The 22,124-nt window shown below is 59.2% G+C and overlaps 1 protein-coding gene across 1 annotated transcript in view; it reads left to right on the top strand.

The window, feature by feature from the left end:
• MUC16 (mucin 16, cell surface associated) overlaps positions 1-22,124 on the top strand; it is a 99,562-nt gene that overhangs the window by 23,873 nt on the left and 53,565 nt on the right. Inside the window, 5 exon segments of the mRNA XM_087816160.1 lie at positions 278-13,262; positions 15,993-18,827; positions 18,912-20,123; positions 21,381-21,556; positions 21,651-21,718. Coding sequence (XP_087672286.1) covers positions 278-13,262; positions 15,993-18,827; positions 18,912-20,123; positions 21,381-21,556; positions 21,651-21,718 — 17,276 coding nt within the window.

The raw sequence follows: 22,124 nt of genomic DNA, 5'->3' as shown, positions 1-22,124 counted from the left end.
AGACACAAACAGGCTCCTTAATCTCCCTGAAGAAATACAAAATAAAAGTAAAACTATCAATAAAAAACAAAATTGTAACTGGAATAAAACTAAAGCTAAATATGACTTGGACAAACCACGAAAATCTTTTTTGGGAATAACAAAAGGTTTCACACACTCAGCAGTGACCACCCTCTCAAGGACACCAAATCCAGACTCTTCAGGAACCACTGGGTTGGAGGCCGAGTCAGGCTCGTCCCGCGGGCCCGCACTGAGGATCCCCAGCCCCTCCCAGCAGATGAGCTCGGCCACGGAGACAAGCGCCGTCTTTTCCCAAGCGCCCACCGAGGGCAGCCCTGACGCCCCAAGCACGGAGGCCATGTCCTCCAGCGGGACGCCCCATTCTGGCCCGGCTCCCTCCGGCCTGACACCCGACATCCCCACAGGAGAGCCCGGGCTCTCTACCTCCCCCATGACGGCGCAACCTGCAGAAATGAGCCTCGCCACGCCAACGGGTCGGCCTGGGGCCACGACGCAGGGCACTAGCCCCTGGGACACAGGGAGCTCCGCCTCCCCGGCAGGGACTCGGTCGGCTGTGACGCCAGGCTTGACACGCTCAGACGTGACCACCGTCAGGAGCACAGGTCCTCAGGATACGTCAAGGACAAGTCCTTCCTTTGTGGAGGAAAGCAGCCCCTCTGCCCCGGAATCTGCCCCCGTCACACGCTCACCTGCTCCAGTTTCTCCTACGACTGCAGCCATGGGCTCCTCCTCTCCTCCTCCGCCCACCTCTCTGCGGACCTCCGGCCCGGTGAGGACCACAGGCCTGCTGGGCACCGGCGCGGATCCAGGAGCCCATGCCACTGCGACGGTCAGCGACACCAGCGCTGAGACTCTGGCCACGTCTGGGGCCTCCGCACACACGGAGGCAATTCACCTTTCCAAGCACACGGCGGTGACCGACTTCAGGACCACCAGTTCTGGCCAAGGAACCCCTTCCTCTGTGCCAGCCGACTCTCGGCCTTCCGAAGCCACTTCTGCAATGGCCACCTCTTCCATGGCACGGGAAGCCACTGTCTCCACACCAAGGCCAGGCTCTTCTGAAACCACTGGGTTGGAGGCCGAGTCAGGCTCGTCCCGCGGGCCCGCACTGAGGATCCCCAGCCCCTCCCAGCAGATGAGCTCGGCCACGGAGACAAGCGCCGTCTTTTCCCAAGCGCCCACCGAGGGCAGCCCTGACGCCCCAAGCACGGAGGCCATGTCCTCCAGCGGGACGCCCCATTCTGGCCCGGCTCCCTCCGGCCTGACACCCGACATCCCCACAGGAGAGCCCGGGCTCTCTACCTCCCCCATGACGGCGCAACCTGCAGAAATGAGCCTCGCCACGCCAACGGGTCGGCCTGGGGCCACGACGCAGGGCACTAGCCCCTGGGACACAGGGAGCTCCGCCTCCCCGGCAGGGACTCGGTCGGCTGTGACGCCAGGCTTGACACGCTCAGACGTGACCACCGTCAGGAGCACAGGTCCTCAGGATACGTCAAGGACAAGTCCTTCCTTTGTGGAGGAAAGCAGCCCCTCTGCCCCGGAATCTGCCCCCGTCACACGCTCACCTGCTCCAGTTTCTCCTACGACTGCAGCCATGGGCTCCTCCTCTCCTCCTCCGCCCACCTCTCTGCGGACCTCCGGCCCGGTGAGGACCACAGGCCTGCTGGGCACCGGCGCGGATCCAGGAGCCCATGCCACTGCGACGGTCAGCGACACCAGCGCTGAGACTCTGGCCACGTCTGGGGCCTCCGCACACACGGAGGCAATTCACCTTTCCAAGCACACGGCGGTGACCGACTTCAGGACCACCAGTTCTGGCCAAGGAACCCCTTCCTCTGTGCCAGCCGACTCTCGGCCTTCCGAAGCCACTTCTGCAATGGCCACCTCTTCCATGGCACGGGAAGCCACTGTCTCCACACCAAGGCCAGGCTCTTCTGAAACCACTGGGTTGGAGGCCGAGTCAGGCTCGTCCCGCGGGCCCGCACTGAGGATCCCCAGCCCCTCCCAGCAGATGAGCTCGGCCACGGAGACAAGCGCCGTCTTTTCCCAAGCGCCCACCGAGGGCAGCCCTGACGCCCCAAGCACGGAGGCCATGTCCTCCAGCGGGACGCCCCATTCTGGCCCGGCTCCCTCCGGCCTGACACCCGACATCCCCACAGGAGAGCCCGGGCTCTCTACCTCCCCCATGACGGCGCAACCTGCAGAAATGAGCCTCGCCACGCCAACGGGTCGGCCTGGGGCCACGACGCAGGGCACTAGCCCCTGGGACACAGGGAGCTCCGCCTCCCCGGCAGGGACTCGGTCGGCTGTGACGCCAGGCTTGACACGCTCAGACGTGACCACCGTCAGGAGCACAGGTCCTCAGGATACGTCAAGGACAAGTCCTTCCTTTGTGGAGGAAAGCAGCCCCTCTGCCCCGGAATCTGCCCCCGTCACACGCTCACCTGCTCCAGTTTCTCCTACGACTGCAGCCATGGGCTCCTCCTCTCCTCCTCCGCCCACCTCTCTGCGGACCTCCGGCCCGGTGAGGACCACAGGCCTGCTGGGCACCGGCGCGGATCCAGGAGCCCATGCCACTGCGACGGTCAGCGACACCAGCGCTGAGACTCTGGCCACGTCTGGGGCCTCCGCACACACGGAGGCAATTCACCTTTCCAAGCACACGGCGGTGACCGACTTCAGGACCACCAGTTCTGGCCAAGGAACCCCTTCCTCTGTGCCAGCCGACTCTCGGCCTTCCGAAGCCACTTCTGCAATGGCCACCTCTTCCATGGCACGGGAAGCCACTGTCTCCACACCAAGGCCAGGCTCTTCTGAAACCACTGGGTTGGAGGCCGAGTCAGGCTCGTCCCGCGGGCCCGCACTGAGGATCCCCAGCCCCTCCCAGCAGATGAGCTCGGCCACGGAGACAAGCGCCGTCTTTTCCCAAGCGCCCACCGAGGGCAGCCCTGACGCCCCAAGCACGGAGGCCATGTCCTCCAGCGGGACGCCCCATTCTGGCCCGGCTCCCTCCGGCCTGACACCCGACATCCCCACAGGAGAGCCCGGGCTCTCTACCTCCCCCATGACGGCGCAACCTGCAGAAATGAGCCTCGCCACGCCAACGGGTCGGCCTGGGGCCACGACGCAGGGCACTAGCCCCTGGGACACAGGGAGCTCCGCCTCCCCGGCAGGGACTCGGTCGGCTGTGACGCCAGGCTTGACACGCTCAGACGTGACCACCGTCAGGAGCACAGGTCCTCAGGATACGTCAAGGACAAGTCCTTCCTTTGTGGAGGAAAGCAGCCCCTCTGCCCCGGAATCTGCCCCCGTCACACGCTCACCTGCTCCAGTTTCTCCTACGACTGCAGCCATGGGCTCCTCCTCTCCTCCTCCGCCCACCTCTCTGCGGACCTCCGGCCCGGTGAGGACCACAGGCCTGCTGGGCACCGGCGCGGATCCAGGAGCCCATGCCACTGCGACGGTCAGCGACACCAGCGCTGAGACTCTGGCCACGTCTGGGGCCTCCGCACACACGGAGGCAATTCACCTTTCCAAGCACACGGCGGTGACCGACTTCAGGACCACCAGTTCTGGCCAAGGAACCCCTTCCTCTGTGCCAGCCGACTCTCGGCCTTCCGAAGCCACTTCTGCAATGGCCACCTCTTCCATGGCACGGGAAGCCACTGTCTCCACACCAAGGCCAGGCTCTTCTGAAACCACTGGGTTGGAGGCCGAGTCAGGCTCGTCCCGCGGGCCCGCACTGAGGATCCCCAGCCCCTCCCAGCAGATGAGCTCGGCCACGGAGACAAGCGCCGTCTTTTCCCAAGCGCCCACCGAGGGCAGCCCTGACGCCCCAAGCACGGAGGCCATGTCCTCCAGCGGGACGCCCCATTCTGGCCCGGCTCCCTCCGGCCTGACACCCGACATCCCCACAGGAGAGCCCGGGCTCTCTACCTCCCCCATGACGGCGCAACCTGCAGAAATGAGCCTCGCCACGCCAACGGGTCGGCCTGGGGCCACGACGCAGGGCACTAGCCCCTGGGACACAGGGAGCTCCGCCTCCCCGGCAGGGACTCGGTCGGCTGTGACGCCAGGCTTGACACGCTCAGACGTGACCACCGTCAGGAGCACAGGTCCTCAGGATACGTCAAGGACAAGTCCTTCCTTTGTGGAGGAAAGCAGCCCCTCTGCCCCGGAATCTGCCCCCGTCACACGCTCACCTGCTCCAGTTTCTCCTACGACTGCAGCCATGGGCTCCTCCTCTCCTCCTCCGCCCACCTCTCTGCGGACCTCCGGCCCGGTGAGGACCACAGGCCTGCTGGGCACCGGCGCGGATCCAGGAGCCCATGCCACTGCGACGGTCAGCGACACCAGCGCTGAGACTCTGGCCACGTCTGGGGCCTCCGCACACACGGAGGCAATTCACCTTTCCAAGCACACGGCGGTGACCGACTTCAGGACCACCAGTTCTGGCCAAGGAACCCCTTCCTCTGTGCCAGCCGACTCTCGGCCTTCCGAAGCCACTTCTGCAATGGCCACCTCTTCCATGGCACGGGAAGCCACTGTCTCCACACCAAGGCCAGGCTCTTCTGAAACCACTGGGTTGGAGGCCGAGTCAGGCTCGTCCCGCGGGCCCGCACTGAGGATCCCCAGCCCCTCCCAGCAGATGAGCTCGGCCACGGAGACAAGCGCCGTCTTTTCCCAAGCGCCCACCGAGGGCAGCCCTGACGCCCCAAGCACGGAGGCCATGTCCTCCAGCGGGACGCCCCATTCTGGCCCGGCTCCCTCCGGCCTGACACCCGACATCCCCACAGGAGAGCCCGGGCTCTCTACCTCCCCCATGACGGCGCAACCTGCAGAAATGAGCCTCGCCACGCCAACGGGTCGGCCTGGGGCCACGACGCAGGGCACTAGCCCCTGGGACACAGGGAGCTCCGCCTCCCCGGCAGGGACTCGGTCGGCTGTGACGCCAGGCTTGACACGCTCAGACGTGACCACCGTCAGGAGCACAGGTCCTCAGGATACGTCAAGGACAAGTCCTTCCTTTGTGGAGGAAAGCAGCCCCTCTGCCCCGGAATCTGCCCCCGTCACACGCTCACCTGCTCCAGTTTCTCCTACGACTGCAGCCATGGGCTCCTCCTCTCCTCCTCCGCCCACCTCTCTGCGGACCTCCGGCCCGGTGAGGACCACAGGCCTGCTGGGCACCGGCGCGGATCCAGGAGCCCATGCCACTGCGACGGTCAGCGACACCAGCGCTGAGACTCTGGCCACGTCTGGGGCCTCCGCACACACGGAGGCAATTCACCTTTCCAAGCACACGGCGGTGACCGACTTCAGGACCACCAGTTCTGGCCAAGGAACCCCTTCCTCTGTGCCAGCCGACTCTCGGCCTTCCGAAGCCACTTCTGCAATGGCCACCTCTTCCATGGCACGGGAAGCCACTGTCTCCACACCAAGGCCAGGCTCTTCTGAAACCACTGGGTTGGAGGCCGAGTCAGGCTCGTCCCGCGGGCCCGCACTGAGGATCCCCAGCCCCTCCCAGCAGATGAGCTCGGCCACGGAGACAAGCGCCGTCTTTTCCCAAGCGCCCACCGAGGGCAGCCCTGACGCCCCAAGCACGGAGGCCATGTCCTCCAGCGGGACGCCCCATTCTGGCCCGGCTCCCTCCGGCCTGACACCCGACATCCCCACAGGAGAGCCCGGGCTCTCTACCTCCCCCATGACGGCGCAACCTGCAGAAATGAGCCTCGCCACGCCAACGGGTCGGCCTGGGGCCACGACGCAGGGCACTAGCCCCTGGGACACAGGGAGCTCCGCCTCCCCGGCAGGGACTCGGTCGGCTGTGACGCCAGGCTTGACACGCTCAGACGTGACCACCGTCAGGAGCACAGGTCCTCAGGATACGTCAAGGACAAGTCCTTCCTTTGTGGAGGAAAGCAGCCCCTCTGCCCCGGAATCTGCCCCCGTCACACGCTCACCTGCTCCAGTTTCTCCTACGACTGCAGCCATGGGCTCCTCCTCTCCTCCTCCGCCCACCTCTCTGCGGACCTCCGGCCCGGTGAGGACCACAGGCCTGCTGGGCACCGGCGCGGATCCAGGAGCCCATGCCACTGCGACGGTCAGCGACACCAGCGCTGAGACTCTGGCCACGTCTGGGGCCTCCGCACACACGGAGGCAATTCACCTTTCCAAGCACACGGCGGTGACCGACTTCAGGACCACCAGTTCTGGCCAAGGAACCCCTTCCTCTGTGCCAGCCGACTCTCGGCCTTCCGAAGCCACTTCTGCAATGGCCACCTCTTCCATGGCACGGGAAGCCACTGTCTCCACACCAAGGCCAGGCTCTTCTGAAACCACTGGGTTGGAGGCCGAGTCAGGCTCGTCCCGCGGGCCCGCACTGAGGATCCCCAGCCCCTCCCAGCAGATGAGCTCGGCCACGGAGACAAGCGCCGTCTTTTCCCAAGCGCCCACCGAGGGCAGCCCTGACGCCCCAAGCACGGAGGCCATGTCCTCCAGCGGGACGCCCCATTCTGGCCCGGCTCCCTCCGGCCTGACACCCGACATCCCCACAGGAGAGCCCGGGCTCTCTACCTCCCCCATGACGGCGCAACCTGCAGAAATGAGCCTCGCCACGCCAACGGGTCGGCCTGGGGCCACGACGCAGGGCACTAGCCCCTGGGACACAGGGAGCTCCGCCTCCCCGGCAGGGACTCGGTCGGCTGTGACGCCAGGCTTGACACGCTCAGACGTGACCACCGTCAGGAGCACAGGTCCTCAGGATACGTCAAGGACAAGTCCTTCCTTTGTGGAGGAAAGCAGCCCCTCTGCCCCGGAATCTGCCCCCGTCACACGCTCACCTGCTCCAGTTTCTCCTACGACTGCAGCCATGGGCTCCTCCTCTCCTCCTCCGCCCACCTCTCTGCGGACCTCCGGCCCGGTGAGGACCACAGGCCTGCTGGGCACCGGCGCGGATCCAGGAGCCCATGCCACTGCGACGGTCAGCGACACCAGCGCTGAGACTCTGGCCACGTCTGGGGCCTCCGCACACACGGAGGCAATTCACCTTTCCAAGCACACGGCGGTGACCGACTTCAGGACCACCAGTTCTGGCCAAGGAACCCCTTCCTCTGTGCCAGCCGACTCTCGGCCTTCCGAAGCCACTTCTGCAATGGCCACCTCTTCCATGGCACGGGAAGCCACTGTCTCCACACCAAGGCCAGGCTCTTCTGAAACCACTGGGTTGGAGGCCGAGTCAGGCTCGTCCCGCGGGCCCGCACTGAGGATCCCCAGCCCCTCCCAGCAGATGAGCTCGGCCACGGAGACAAGCGCCGTCTTTTCCCAAGCGCCCACCGAGGGCAGCCCTGACGCCCCAAGCACGGAGGCCATGTCCTCCAGCGGGACGCCCCATTCTGGCCCGGCTCCCTCCGGCCTGACACCCGACATCCCCACAGGAGAGCCCGGGCTCTCTACCTCCCCCATGACGGCGCAACCTGCAGAAATGAGCCTCGCCACGCCAACGGGTCGGCCTGGGGCCACGACGCAGGGCACTAGCCCCTGGGACACAGGGAGCTCCGCCTCCCCGGCAGGGACTCGGTCGGCTGTGACGCCAGGCTTGACACGCTCAGACGTGACCACCGTCAGGAGCACAGGTCCTCAGGATACGTCAAGGACAAGTCCTTCCTTTGTGGAGGAAAGCAGCCCCTCTGCCCCGGAATCTGCCCCCGTCACACGCTCACCTGCTCCAGTTTCTCCTACGACTGCAGCCATGGGCTCCTCCTCTCCTCCTCCGCCCACCTCTCTGCGGACCTCCGGCCCGGTGAGGACCACAGGCCTGCTGGGCACCGGCGCGGATCCAGGAGCCCATGCCACTGCGACGGTCAGCGACACCAGCGCTGAGACTCTGGCCACGTCTGGGGCCTCCGCACACACGGAGGCAATTCACCTTTCCAAGCACACGGCGGTGACCGACTTCAGGACCACCAGTTCTGGCCAAGGAACCCCTTCCTCTGTGCCAGCCGACTCTCGGCCTTCCGAAGCCACTTCTGCAATGGCCACCTCTTCCATGGCACGGGAAGCCACTGTCTCCACACCAAGGCCAGGCTCTTCTGAAACCACTGGGTTGGAGGCCGAGTCAGGCTCGTCCCGCGGGCCCGCACTGAGGATCCCCAGCCCCTCCCAGCAGATGAGCTCGGCCACGGAGACAAGCGCCGTCTTTTCCCAAGCGCCCACCGAGGGCAGCCCTGACGCCCCAAGCACGGAGGCCATGTCCTCCAGCGGGACGCCCCATTCTGGCCCGGCTCCCTCCGGCCTGACACCCGACATCCCCACAGGAGAGCCCGGGCTCTCTACCTCCCCCATGACGGCGCAACCTGCAGAAATGAGCCTCGCCACGCCAACGGGTCGGCCTGGGGCCACGACGCAGGGCACTAGCCCCTGGGACACAGGGAGCTCCGCCTCCCCGGCAGGGACTCGGTCGGCTGTGACGCCAGGCTTGACACGCTCAGACGTGACCACCGTCAGGAGCACAGGTCCTCAGGATACGTCAAGGACAAGTCCTTCCTTTGTGGAGGAAAGCAGCCCCTCTGCCCCGGAATCTGCCCCCGTCACACGCTCACCTGCTCCAGTTTCTCCTACGACTGCAGCCATGGGCTCCTCCTCTCCTCCTCCGCCCACCTCTCTGCGGACCTCCGGCCCGGTGAGGACCACAGGCCTGCTGGGCACCGGCGCGGATCCAGGAGCCCATGCCACTGCGACGGTCAGCGACACCAGCGCTGAGACTCTGGCCACGTCTGGGGCCTCCGCACACACGGAGGCAATTCACCTTTCCAAGCACACGGCGGTGACCGACTTCAGGACCACCAGTTCTGGCCAAGGAACCCCTTCCTCTGTGCCAGCCGACTCTCGGCCTTCCGAAGCCACTTCTGCAATGGCCACCTCTTCCATGGCACGGGAAGCCACTGTCTCCACACCAAGGCCAGGCTCTTCTGAAACCACTGGGTTGGAGGCCGAGTCAGGCTCGTCCCGCGGGCCCGCACTGAGGATCCCCAGCCCCTCCCAGCAGATGAGCTCGGCCACGGAGACAAGCGCCGTCTTTTCCCAAGCGCCCACCGAGGGCAGCCCTGACGCCCCAAGCACGGAGGCCATGTCCTCCAGCGGGACGCCCCATTCTGGCCCGGCTCCCTCCGGCCTGACACCCGACATCCCCACAGGAGAGCCCGGGCTCTCTACCTCCCCCATGACGGCGCAACCTGCAGAAATGAGCCTCGCCACGCCAACGGGTCGGCCTGGGGCCACGACGCAGGGCACTAGCCCCTGGGACACAGGGAGCTCCGCCTCCCCGGCAGGGACTCGGTCGGCTGTGACGCCAGGCTTGACACGCTCAGACGTGACCACCGTCAGGAGCACAGGTCCTCAGGATACGTCAAGGACAAGTCCTTCCTTTGTGGAGGAAAGCAGCCCCTCTGCCCCGGAATCTGCCCCCGTCACACGCTCACCTGCTCCAGTTTCTCCTACGACTGCAGCCATGGGCTCCTCCTCTCCTCCTCCGCCCACCTCTCTGCGGACCTCCGGCCCGGTGAGGACCACAGGCCTGCTGGGCACCGGCGCGGATCCAGGAGCCCATGCCACTGCGACGGTCAGCGACACCAGCGCTGAGACTCTGGCCACGTCTGGGGCCTCCGCACACACGGAGGCAATTCACCTTTCCAAGCACACGGCGGTGACCGACTTCAGGACCACCAGTTCTGGCCAAGGAACCCCTTCCTCTGTGCCAGCCGACTCTCGGCCTTCCGAAGCCACTTCTGCAATGGCCACCTCTTCCATGGCACGGGAAGCCACTGTCTCCACACCAAGGCCAGGCTCTTCTGAAACCACTGGGTTGGAGGCCGAGTCAGGCTCGTCCCGCGGGCCCGCACTGAGGATCCCCAGCCCCTCCCAGCAGATGAGCTCGGCCACGGAGACAAGCGCCGTCTTTTCCCAAGCGCCCACCGAGGGCAGCCCTGACGCCCCAAGCACGGAGGCCATGTCCTCCAGCGGGACGCCCCATTCTGGCCCGGCTCCCTCCGGCCTGACACCCGACATCCCCACAGGAGAGCCCGGGCTCTCTACCTCCCCCATGACGGCGCAACCTGCAGAAATGAGCCTCGCCACGCCAACGGGTCGGCCTGGGGCCACGACGCAGGGCACTAGCCCCTGGGACACAGGGAGCTCCGCCTCCCCGGCAGGGACTCGGTCGGCTGTGACGCCAGGCTTGACACGCTCAGACGTGACCACCGTCAGGAGCACAGGTCCTCAGGATACGTCAAGGACAAGTCCTTCCTTTGTGGAGGAAAGCAGCCCCTCTGCCCCGGAATCTGCCCCCGTCACACGCTCACCTGCTCCAGTTTCTCCTACGACTGCAGCCATGGGCTCCTCCTCTCCTCCTCCGCCCACCTCTCTGCGGACCTCCGGCCCGGTGAGGACCACAGGCCTGCTGGGCACCGGCGCGGATCCAGGAGCCCATGCCACTGCGACGGTCAGCGACACCAGCGCTGAGACTCTGGCCACGTCTGGGGCCTCCGCACACACGGAGGCAATTCACCTTTCCAAGCACACGGCGGTGACCGACTTCAGGACCACCAGTTCTGGCCAAGGAACCCCTTCCTCTGTGCCAGCCGACTCTCGGCCTTCCGAAGCCACTTCTGCAATGGCCACCTCTTCCATGGCACGGGAAGCCACTGTCTCCACACCAAGGCCAGGCTCTTCTGAAACCACTGGGTTGGAGGCCGAGTCAGGCTCGTCCCGCGGGCCCGCACTGAGGATCCCCAGCCCCTCCCAGCAGATGAGCTCGGCCACGGAGACAAGCGCCGTCTTTTCCCAAGCGCCCACCGAGGGCAGCCCTGACGCCCCAAGCACGGAGGCCATGTCCTCCAGCGGGACGCCCCATTCTGGCCCGGCTCCCTCCGGCCTGACACCCGACATCCCCACAGGAGAGCCCGGGCTCTCTACCTCCCCCATGACGGCGCAACCTGCAGAAATGAGCCTCGCCACGCCAACGGGTCGGCCTGGGGCCACGACGCAGGGCACTAGCCCCTGGGACACAGGGAGCTCCGCCTCCCCGGCAGGGACTCGGTCGGCTGTGACGCCAGGCTTGACACGCTCAGACGTGACCACCGTCAGGAGCACAGGTCCTCAGGATACGTCAAGGACAAGTCCTTCCTTTGTGGAGGAAAGCAGCCCCTCTGCCCCGGAATCTGCCCCCGTCACACGCTCACCTGCTCCAGTTTCTCCTACGACTGCAGCCATGGGCTCCTCCTCTCCTCCTCCGCCCACCTCTCTGCGGACCTCCGGCCCGGTGAGGACCACAGGCCTGCTGGGCACCGGCGCGGATCCAGGAGCCCATGCCACTGCGACGGTCAGCGACACCAGCGCTGAGACTCTGGCCACGTCTGGGGCCTCCGCACACACGGAGGCAATTCACCTTTCCAAGCACACGGCGGTGACCGACTTCAGGACCACCAGTTCTGGCCAAGGAACCCCTTCCTCTGTGCCAGCCGACTCTCGGCCTTCCGAAGCCACTTCTGCAATGGCCACCTCTTCCATGGCACGGGAAGCCACTGTCTCCACACCAAGGCCAGGCTCTTCTGAAACCACTGGGTTGGAGGCCGAGTCAGGCTCGTCCCGCGGGCCCGCACTGAGGATCCCCAGCCCCTCCCAGCAGATGAGCTCGGCCACGGAGACAAGCGCCGTCTTTTCCCAAGCGCCCACCGAGGGCAGCCCTGACGCCCCAAGCACGGAGGCCATGTCCTCCAGCGGGACGCCCCATTCTGGCCCGGCTCCCTCCGGCCTGACACCCGACATCCCCACAGGAGAGCCCGGGCTCTCTACCTCCCCCATGACGGCGCAACCTGCAGAAATGAGCCTCGCCACGCCAACGGGTCGGCCTGGGGCCACGACGCAGGGCACTAGCCCCTGGGACACAGGGAGCTCCGCCTCCCCGGCAGGGACTCGGTCGGCTGTGACGCCAGGCTTGACACGCTCAGACGTGACCACCGTCAGGAGCACAGGTCCTCAGGATACGTCAAGGACAAGTCCTTCCTTTGTGGAGGAAAGCAGCCCCTCTGCCCCGGAATCTGCCCCCGTCACACGCTCACCTGCTCCAGTTTCTCCTACGACTGCAGCCATGGGCTCCTCCTCTCCTCCTCCGCCCACCTCTCTGCGGACCTCCGGCCCGGTGAGGACCACAGGCCTGCTGGGCACCGGCGCGGATCCAGGAGCCCATGCCACTGCGACGGTCAGCGACACCAGCGCTGAGACTCTGGCCACGTCTGGGGCCTCCGCACACACGGAGGCAATTCACCTTTCCAAGCACACGGCGGTGACCGACTTCAGGACCACCAGTTCTGGCCAAGGAACCCCTTCCTCTGTGCCAGCCGACTCTCGGCCTTCCGAAGCCACTTCTGCAATGGCCACCTCTTCCATGGCACGGGAAGCCACTGTCTCCACACCAAGGCCAGGCTCTTCTGAAACCACTGGGTTGGAGGCCGAGTCAGGCTCGTCCCGCGGGCCCGCACTGAGGATCCCCAGCCCCTCCCAGCAGATGAGCTCGGCCACGGAGACAAGCGCCGTCTTTTCCCAAGCGCCCACCGAGGGCAGCCCTGACGCCCCAAGCACGGAGGCCATGTCCTCCAGCGGGACGCCCCATTCTGGCCCGGCTCCCTCCGGCCTGACACCCGACATCCCCACAGGAGAGCCCGGGCTCTCTACCTCCCCCATGACGGCGCAACCTGCAGAAATGAGCCTCGCCACGCCAACGGGTCGGCCTGGGGCCACGACGCAGGGCACTAGCCCCTGGGACACAGGGAGCTCCGCCTCCCCGGCAGGGACTCGGTCGGCTGTGACGCCAGGCTTGACACGCTCAGACGTGACCACCGTCAGGAGCACAGGTCCTCAGGATACGTCAAGGACAAGTCCTTCCTTTGTGGAGGAAAGCAGCCCCTCTGCCCCGGAATCTGCCCCCGTCACACGCTCACCTGCTCCAGTTTCTCCTACGACTGCAGCCATGGGCTCCTCCTCTCCTCCTCCGCCCACCTCTCTGCGGACCTCCGGCCCGGTGAGGACCACAGGCCTGCTGGGCACCGGCGCGGATCCAGGAGCCCATGCCACTGCGACGGTCAGCGACACCAGCGCTGAGACTCTGGCCACGTCTGGGGCCTCCGCACACACGGAGGCAATTCACCTTTCCAAGCACATGGCGGTGACCGACTTCAGGACCACCAGTTCTGGCCAAGGAACCCCTTCCTCTCAGTCTTCTAGCACGTCACATCTAATGGGAACTACATGTTTGTTAAATGCAACGCGTATTTCAACATCAGTCTCAGGTTTGCCTTTTACGTCTGACCATGGCTTGACAAGAATAACCATGGACTCACTTTCACCTTCAACTACTCGTTTGCCGTCTCCTTCTCAGTCTCCTTATCTCTTTAAAAGCTCCTGGACGGTTTCCACCAATCGCGTTTTCTCAGCTGAGACTGTCCTGGCTGACACATCGATCCCTTCTTTGTCACATGCTATGCCTTCCTTTACCTCCTCAGGAGTTCCAGAGTCCAGCTCAGGTGCCCACACATTCAGTGCATTTTCTGGTACAGGACCTGGCCCTGCGTATGCTTCTGAGTCCACCACGGCCAGCAACCTACTTCCATCCGCTTCAACATCATTCTCGTCTTCAACCCTCAGCACCCCTGACTCCGCAACCAGTCCCGCCCCCAGCAGTGTCACCTCCTTACCTACTCCCCCTCCTACTGCAGATACCACCGTCTGGACGGACATTACCACAGCTGATACATCCTTGGTTATGGGCAGTAGTGTGGACACTTGGACCCAGCCAATCAAGACATCTTTGTCTCCCATTGTGGATACCAGGGTAACAGAGAACATGGGCTTTGGAACAGTAGCACGTGCTTCAGAAGTTTCTCCACTCTCAACAGAGTCGACAACTAAGAGCCCAGGTAGTAATTTGTTGTGGTGAGTTGTTCATGTTTTGTAGGATGTGTAACATCACTCCTGGCCTATACTCATAGATACCTGGAGCACCCTCCATAATCACTGTTGTGACAACCAACATTGCCCCGGGCTTACGTCTGTTGAATTAGGAAATGTTGGTAAGACACCCGCCACCAGCAATATGGTTGTTTTTTCTCATGTCCTGTCTTTCCATTTTGGACCCCACAGGATCCTGAAATTCAATTATAAATTTAATATAAAGAGTGGGTATGAGCATAAGTTTAGGATGGAAACAATACTATCTGTTCAGGTTTCTGCACTGTCAGGAGCCGTGTGACCTTGGCAAATTGTGATTTCTGAGGTTCTGTTTTTCTATTCTGTAAAAGACAACAGTGGGGTGTATGTTCAGTGTTCTGGTGATGATGGAAGAGTGAAAGGATGCCAGGTGCTTTCCAGTTGCCCATCATCATCATCATCATCACCGCCTCCACTACCATCGTCAAACACATATGAATCATTTTAGAATGCCTCCTCCCAGAAATACATTCCAAGGCATTCTCAGTAACACAGGGGCACGGCTTCACCATCAGAGTCAAAATCCTCTTAATTCTGTCCCTCTCCCTGCACCAAGCTCCAGTAGGCTTTGTGGTCTCTACGAAGAAGCCTCCAGGTTGTTCTTCCTCCTTCCTGGGAACCATCTTCTGAAGCCCTGGCCAGCAGTTGTGTCAGCCAAAGACACTTTACTCTCCTTCAGAGGCTGACTCCCCGCCACAATGGCCAGCTAGTATGGTTCCCTGCAGATTTAATTCAGTAAACATTTATTTTGCAGTAGAAATACAAAATGTAGAAGTTGTAGTGACAGTGGCAATAGTAGTAGTAATAATAGTAGTCATGACTCTAGGAATAGTAACATAGCCACAACTCTAATGGTCATAATAACAGTAGCAATAACAATAGTCATAGGTGGTGATAACAGTGACAGCGGTAATGGTAAGTAGTAGCAGTGGTAGTAGGGATGGTAATAATAAAAGCAGCAGAGTTAGGTGATAGCGGTGGTAGTAATAGCAGTCACCATGGTGATAACAACAGCAGAAACGGTAGGTAGTAGGGGCTGTACCAGTAACTGTCGTAATAACAGCAATGGTAGGCGCCAGCGGTGGTAGCAGTAGCAATAGTAGTAGTAGACAGTAGCAGTGAGAGTAATAACACTAGTAATGGCAGGTAACAAAGCGGTCGTGGTGATAATGTCATTGGTAGCCAAGAAGCACTGTTCCTGGTGCATTTTTATCAGCGCTCTGAGATGGCCACTCTACTTATCCTTACTTTATAGATGAGAAAATGAAGAGCCAGCAAGATTTGATAATACATCTATTTAGTGGAGAAGCCGGAATCTTAGTGCGGGGCTGTCTTATGCCAGAACCCAAGCTCTTAAGCACAATGATACATGATCTCTCTCAAGTCACAGGAGACCTGCCTATGTTTATGTCCATCCATGTGTTCATTCATTCATTAATTCACTGCTTCAACAATATTTGTTGAGCATCTATTATATGCCAAGCAGGCGGGCATTAATAGCTATTTCCAAGGAGACAGTGGGGCGTGGCGCAGCGCTGGGTCAGACAGCAGGCGAAGGAAACAATGAGGGGGAGATGAACTCTGGCGTGAATCTGTAAAGGTAGATTGGAGCTGGGGTTTGAAGTAGAGCAGAAAGTAAGGAATCCGGCGAGAGATGGTCCCGGCAAGCAGAGAAAACTGCTTGAACAAAGGCTCTGAGGATGGGGAGTACAGAGAACATGGGAGCAGGGAGTGGTCCACTTGGGAGTGACAGCCCAAGGTGATACAGGGCTGTGTCACAATCCCTTTTCCCATTCCAGAAGCATTGCAGGGGCACTTGGGGCAGAGACATTCCTCTCCCTTTCCTCATGTAAAGAAAAAAATAAGTTCTTGCCAGTCCAGTAAGTGGTAATCATTCTGTTTAAACTGTGTGTCCATCCCACAATTCACAGGACTACCAACAGGAGGAACAGAGAAGGCGCAGACCACCACCACAGCGACCCTTACCCCCAGAGTCTCTGCTTCCACTTTGGGAATGCTGACTCTCCTTGGGACATCCGGTAAAATGACCAGCACAAGCACAACAGGAGTGATCATCACAACCCCGGATGTTTCCCCACATGTTCTGGAGACGACAGCCTCCTGGACCACCAGACCTAGAGCAGAGACCAGCACAGCAGTTTCCAGGACAACCCCATCCATGTTCAGTAGATCAGCAACCATACCTGCGCTGGTCTTTAGCTCTGGGGCAGAGACCAGTACCGCTGTTCCAACTCTGACTATTTCCTTTGGCGAGCCAGAGGCCACAACCTCATGGGTCACCCATCCTGTGGAGACCAGCTCAGCTGTTTCCAGGACAACTCTTAATGCTTCCCATAGTGAATCAGATGTCGCAGCTGCAACGGCTACCAGTTCTGCGGAGGAAGTCAGTTTATCTGTTTCAACTTTGACTGTGTCACCTAGTGCACTGGGGATGGTGACCTCACTGGTCACCAGTCCTGGGACAGAGACAAGTATGTTTATTCCAACTCTGAATGATACTACAGATGAACCAGAGACTACAGCTTCATGGGTTACAGCACAGAGCAGTTCATCCATTGCAACTTCAGCTGTCTCCTCTAGTATGCCCGAGTTGGTGACATCACTGGATACTAGTTCTGGAGCAGAGAACAGCCCAGCTCTTCAGACTCTAACTGAGTCCCCTGGTGAGCCAGACACGACAGTCTCATTGGTTACCCATCCTGGGGCACAGACTAGTTCAATCACTTCAACTCTGACTTCTTCCCCTGGTGTATCAGGGGTGGAAATCTCACAGGCCACCAGTTCTAGGGAAGGGACTAGTACAATTTTCCCAACTCTGACTGATTCCCTACGTGAGCCAGAGACAACAGCCTCATGGGTCACCCATCCTGAGGCAGAAGCCAGTTCCATTGTTCCAACTATGACTGTCTCTCCTCTTAAGCCAGATACAACAGCCTCCTGGGTCCATTCCCCAAAGACTAGCACCCCTGTTTCCAGAGAAACTCTGAATTTTTCCCATAGTGAATTAGACACCCCAACTTCAACAGCTACCAGTCCTGGGGCAGGAGTCAGTTCAGCCATTCCAACAAAGACTATCTCACTTGATGTACAGGCTACAGTGACCTCCCTGCTCACTAGTTCTGGAACAGGAACCAGTACAACCTTTTCAACCCTGACTGAGCCCCTGCATGAATCAGACACAAAGGTCTCCTTGGTCACCCGTCCTGCAGAGTCCAGCCCAACTGTTCCCAGGACAACTCCCAATGCTTCCCATAGAGCGTTAGACAGCACACCCTCATCGGTCACCAGCCTTGGGACAGAAGCCAGTTCAGTTCAGCCAAATATACCTATATCCCCTGGTGTACCAGATAAGGTCACCTCACAAGTCACTATTTCTGAGACAGATGCCAGTACAGCTATTCCAAGTCTGACTCTTTCTCCTGGTAAGCCAGCAACCACAGCCCCATTGGTTACTAATCCTGGGGTGCAGACCAGTTCAGCCATTCCACCTCCAGCTGTCTCCTCTGCTGTGCCAGGGCCGGTCACCTCACTGGTCACCATTTCTGGGGCAGAGACCAATACAACTTTTCCAACTCTGACTGATTCCCAAGTTCATCTGGAGACCACAGCCTCATGGGTCACCCAGTTTGAAACAGAAGCAAGATCAGCTGTTCCAACTCCAACTGTGTCTCCTGGTGAGTCAGATGCAACAGTTTCCATGGTCACCCATCCTTCAGACACCAGCCCAATTGTTTCCCAAACAATTTTCAATGCTTCCCATAGTGAATTATATAGCACAATCTCGATAGCCACCAGTCCTGGGGCAGAATCCAGTTCAGCCATTCCAGCTAGGACTCTCTCACCTGGTGTACCAGGGGTGGTGACCTTACAGGCTACTAATTCTGAGGCAAAGGCCAGCACAACTTTTCCAATTTTGACAATTTCCCCAGATCAACTGGAGACCACACCCTCATGGACCATCCATTATGGGGCAGAAGCCAGTTCAGCTATCCCAACTCTGACTGATTACTCTGGTGAGCCAGATACAACAGTTTTATTGGTCACCCATCCTGCAGAGACCAGCCCAACAGTGTCCAAGACAATGCCCAACTTTTCCCACAGTGTGTTAGACAGCACTCCCTCACTGGTCACCAGCCTTGGGACAGAAGCCAGTTCAGCTCTGCCAGCTATGACTATCTCTCCTGGTGTACCAGATATGATGACCTCACAGGTCACTAGTTCTGAGGAAGATGCTAGTACAGCTATTCCAAGTCTGACTCTTTCTCCTGGTGAACCAGCAACCACAGTCTCACTGGTTACTCATCCTGGGGTGAAGACCAGTTCAGCCATTCCACCTCCAGCTGTCTCCTCTACTGTGCCAGGGCTGGTCACCTCACTGGCAACCATTTCTGTGGCAGAGACCAATATAACTTTTCCAACTCTGACTGATTCCCCAAGTGAACCAGAGACTACAGACTCATGGGTTACCCATTCTAGGACAGAAGCCAGGTCCATTGTTCCAACTTTAACTGTCTCCCCTGGTGAGACAGGTACAACAGCCTCATGGATCCACTCCACGGGAACCAGAACACCTGTTTCCAAAACAACTCCAAATTTTTCCCATAGTGGATCAGAGAGCACACCCTCAACAGCCATCAGTCCTAGGGCAGAAGTCAGTTCAGCCATTTCAACTACAACTGTCTCCCTCGATGTATCAGGGGTGGTGACCACACCGGTTATTAGTTCTGGAGCAGAAACAAGTACAAGTTTGCCAACTATGACTGATTTCTCACATGAACCAGAGACCACAGCCTTATGGTCCAACCATTTTGACACAGAAGCCAGTTCAGCTGTTCCAACTCTGACTGTTTCCCCTGCTGAACCAGATACAAGAGTCCCTTCGGTCACCAATCCTGCAAACACCAGCCCAAATTTCCCCCAAACAACCCCCAGTGTTTCCCAGAGTGAATCAGAATCCATGCCCTCAGCAGCCACTAGTCCTGGGACAGAATCCAGTTCAGCCATTCCAGCTAGGACTGTCTCACCTGGCATACCAGGGGTGGTGACCTCACAGGCTACTAGTTCTGAGGCAGAGACCAGCACAACTTTTCCAACTCTGACAATTTCCCCGGATCAACTGGAGACCACACCCTCATGGACCACCCATTATGGAGCAGAAGCCAGTTCAGTTGTCCCAACTCTGACTGATTACTCTGGTGAGCCAGATACAACAGCCTTATTGGTCACCCATCCTGCAGAGACCAGCCTAACAGTTCCCAAAACAACCCCCAGTGTTTCCCAGAGTGTATCAGAATCCACAGCCTCAGTGGCCACCGACTTTGGGACAGAAGCCAGTTCAGGTCTGCCAACTATGACTGTCTCTCCTGGTGTACCAGATAAGGTGTCCTCACAGATCACTATTTCTGAGACAGATGCCAGCACAGCCATTCCAACGCTGATTCTTACTCCTGGTGAACCAGCGACGACAGCCGTGTTGGTCACCCACCCCAGTGCAGGGACAAGCATACATTTTTTTGCTTCAACGGCTTTTCCTCACTTACCAGATACCACAGCCTCACTATCCACCCAACCTGAGACAGACCTCAGCACAACTATTTCAACTTCAGCTGTTTTCCACGGCCTATCAGAGACCGCAGGCTCACTGGCCACCAGCCCCGCATCAGAGGCCAGTACAGGTATTCCAACTCTGCCTGTTTCCCCTGGTGATCTCGAGCCTGCCAGTGCCCCTGCAACCACGGGTGAGCCTTACACTGTGGCTTCCTGGGGCGCACAAACCTCGCCACCTGCAACCTCAGTTGGACTCCCAGAATTTTCCAGCACTGTGACTGGGGGCACTGTGACCTTGACTGCACCTAAAACCAGCCACGAAGGATCAAGTCCAACCACCATGCTGAACACTACAACTCTTGCGACCACTAAATTAGGCCCCACCGTGGCGGAGACTCCAGCCGCTTTCAGCACACTGTCTGAAAGTTCCTTTGTCCCCGCGACCACGCCCGAGATGTCCACCTTGGCCTATGTGAGTGTGACTTCAAGAACAAGTAAGAATAACTTTTTTATTCTCCCTATCATCCATCTACCTACCTATCTGTGATATATAGTTTAACCATTTAAATGTACAATTCAGTGGCATTAATTACATTCACACTGCTGTGTAACCATCACTATTTCTAAAACATTTTGATCGCCCCCAAACAGGATCTGTGTACCTATTAAGCAATAACTCCCCTTTCCCTCCCCCCCATCCCAGTCCCTGGTAACCTCTAATTACTTACTGTCTCCATGGATTTCCTTATTATAGATATCTCATATAAGAGAAATCATACAATACATCTGTCCTTTTGTGTCTTGCTTATTTTAGTTAGCAAATGTTTTCAAGGTTCCTCCATGCCATACTACGCATCAGAACTTTATTCCTATCTATGGATGAATAAGATTCTATTATGCAGATAGACCCCATTTTATCTATCCATTCATCTGTTGGTGGGAAAATCAGGCTTTTTCCATCTTTCACTGTTGCGAATCATGCTGCTGTGAACCAGGACATACAAGCATCCATCTGAGTCCCTGTTCCCAGTGCTTTGGGGATATGCAGCAGGTCCTCAAACAATGTCAATTTGCTCAGCATCGTTTCAGTAGAACATTGATGAGATGTCGTATGAACTTAACCTGTTTCTATATCAATTAGCCTATGGTAAGATTGGTTTCTTTATACGTTGTTTTGCTTAAAGTCACAGAACCTATCAACAACGTTCCATGAGGACTTACTGTACTAAAAAAGGAATTGTTGGGGCATTTGGTGGATTAGTTTGCCAGAGCTGCTATAAGAAAGTACCAAAAACTAGGAGGCTTCAACCACAGAAACCTGTCCTGAAGGCCGGAAGGGAGAATGAATGCAACAGACACCTTCGAGTCATCCCACATGAGGGTGGGGGAGTCAGGGTGCCTATCCTCCAACTCCCTCCTGTCATTGCTAGAGGGATGCTCTCTGGGCCTGATCATTTCCCCAAGACAAACAGATGCAGGTTCTGGCATGTGCTGAAATGGTAAAAGTCAAGGAGAGTAGGAACAGGGTGACCATCTCCTCCCAGTTTGCCCAGGACAGTGGCACTTCGAAACTGAGAGTGCGTACTCCAGAAACCGACATGGTCCTGGGGAAGCTAGGATGGGTGGTCACCCTGAGTGAAGTTATCGTGGACAGTGACTGCTACTCCAGATGTCTCGAGGACAGCCTAGGCCAGGCCCCAACTCGCACTGGAGTTAAGGCGAGTCCTCAGAACCCTCCCTCCCACCCTCAGCCCCAGGCCAGACCCAGGATGGGCCTCACTTTCCTCTCCCCCTCACTGCAGCTGCAGTTCCTTTCTTGATGTCTTTCACTGTCAACTTCACCATCACCAACCTGCGCTACAAGGAAGATATGGGAAACTTGGGCTCTGAGATATTCAATGCCACTGAGAGACACCTGCAGCGACTGGTGAGAGCTCCCCAACAATTCCCACTTTGCGCCAACCCTGCCACACCCTGCTGTCCTGGCCCCTCCTGCTCAGCTTCCTCTCCTTCCTTCCCAGCTGGGGCCCCTGTTCAGGAACAGCAGCATCGCTTCCCTCTATGCCGGCTGCAGACTGACCTCGCTCAGGTGAGACCCCCTCTAAAGCACCTACAAAAATCCTACTGTTCTCCTTTCTTGGCCCTCCACACCCTAGCCAACCACAGCTACTTAGGCCTTTGCTGAGAGGCAGTGTAACACGGTGGATCCAAAGTGCCTGAGTTGGAATCCCTGCTCTTCCATTTGCTAGCTGTGTGACTTTGGACAAGTCACATAACCTCTCTGTTCTTCAATCACACTATCTAGAAGATGGTGATAATACAGTGCCTTACTCTTGGAATTGTCAATCCTTCGTCGCAATGCCTGCCCCATTGTGAGCTCTCAAGTAATGGGATCTCGTAGTACCAGCCAGTGTAGCATCTTTACCAACTGTGTTCTCAGAGTCCCTGACACTCTCTCTGTCCCAGCTTGTATCTCCCCTGTCCCAGACAAACAC

Source organism: Miniopterus natalensis, chromosome 4, assembly GCF_054644295.1.
Source record: "Miniopterus natalensis isolate mMinNat1 chromosome 4, mMinNat1.hap1, whole genome shotgun sequence".
NCBI lineage: Eukaryota > Metazoa > Chordata > Mammalia > Chiroptera > Miniopteridae > Miniopterus > Miniopterus natalensis.
This window is presented reverse-complemented; position numbering and strand designations above follow the sequence as displayed.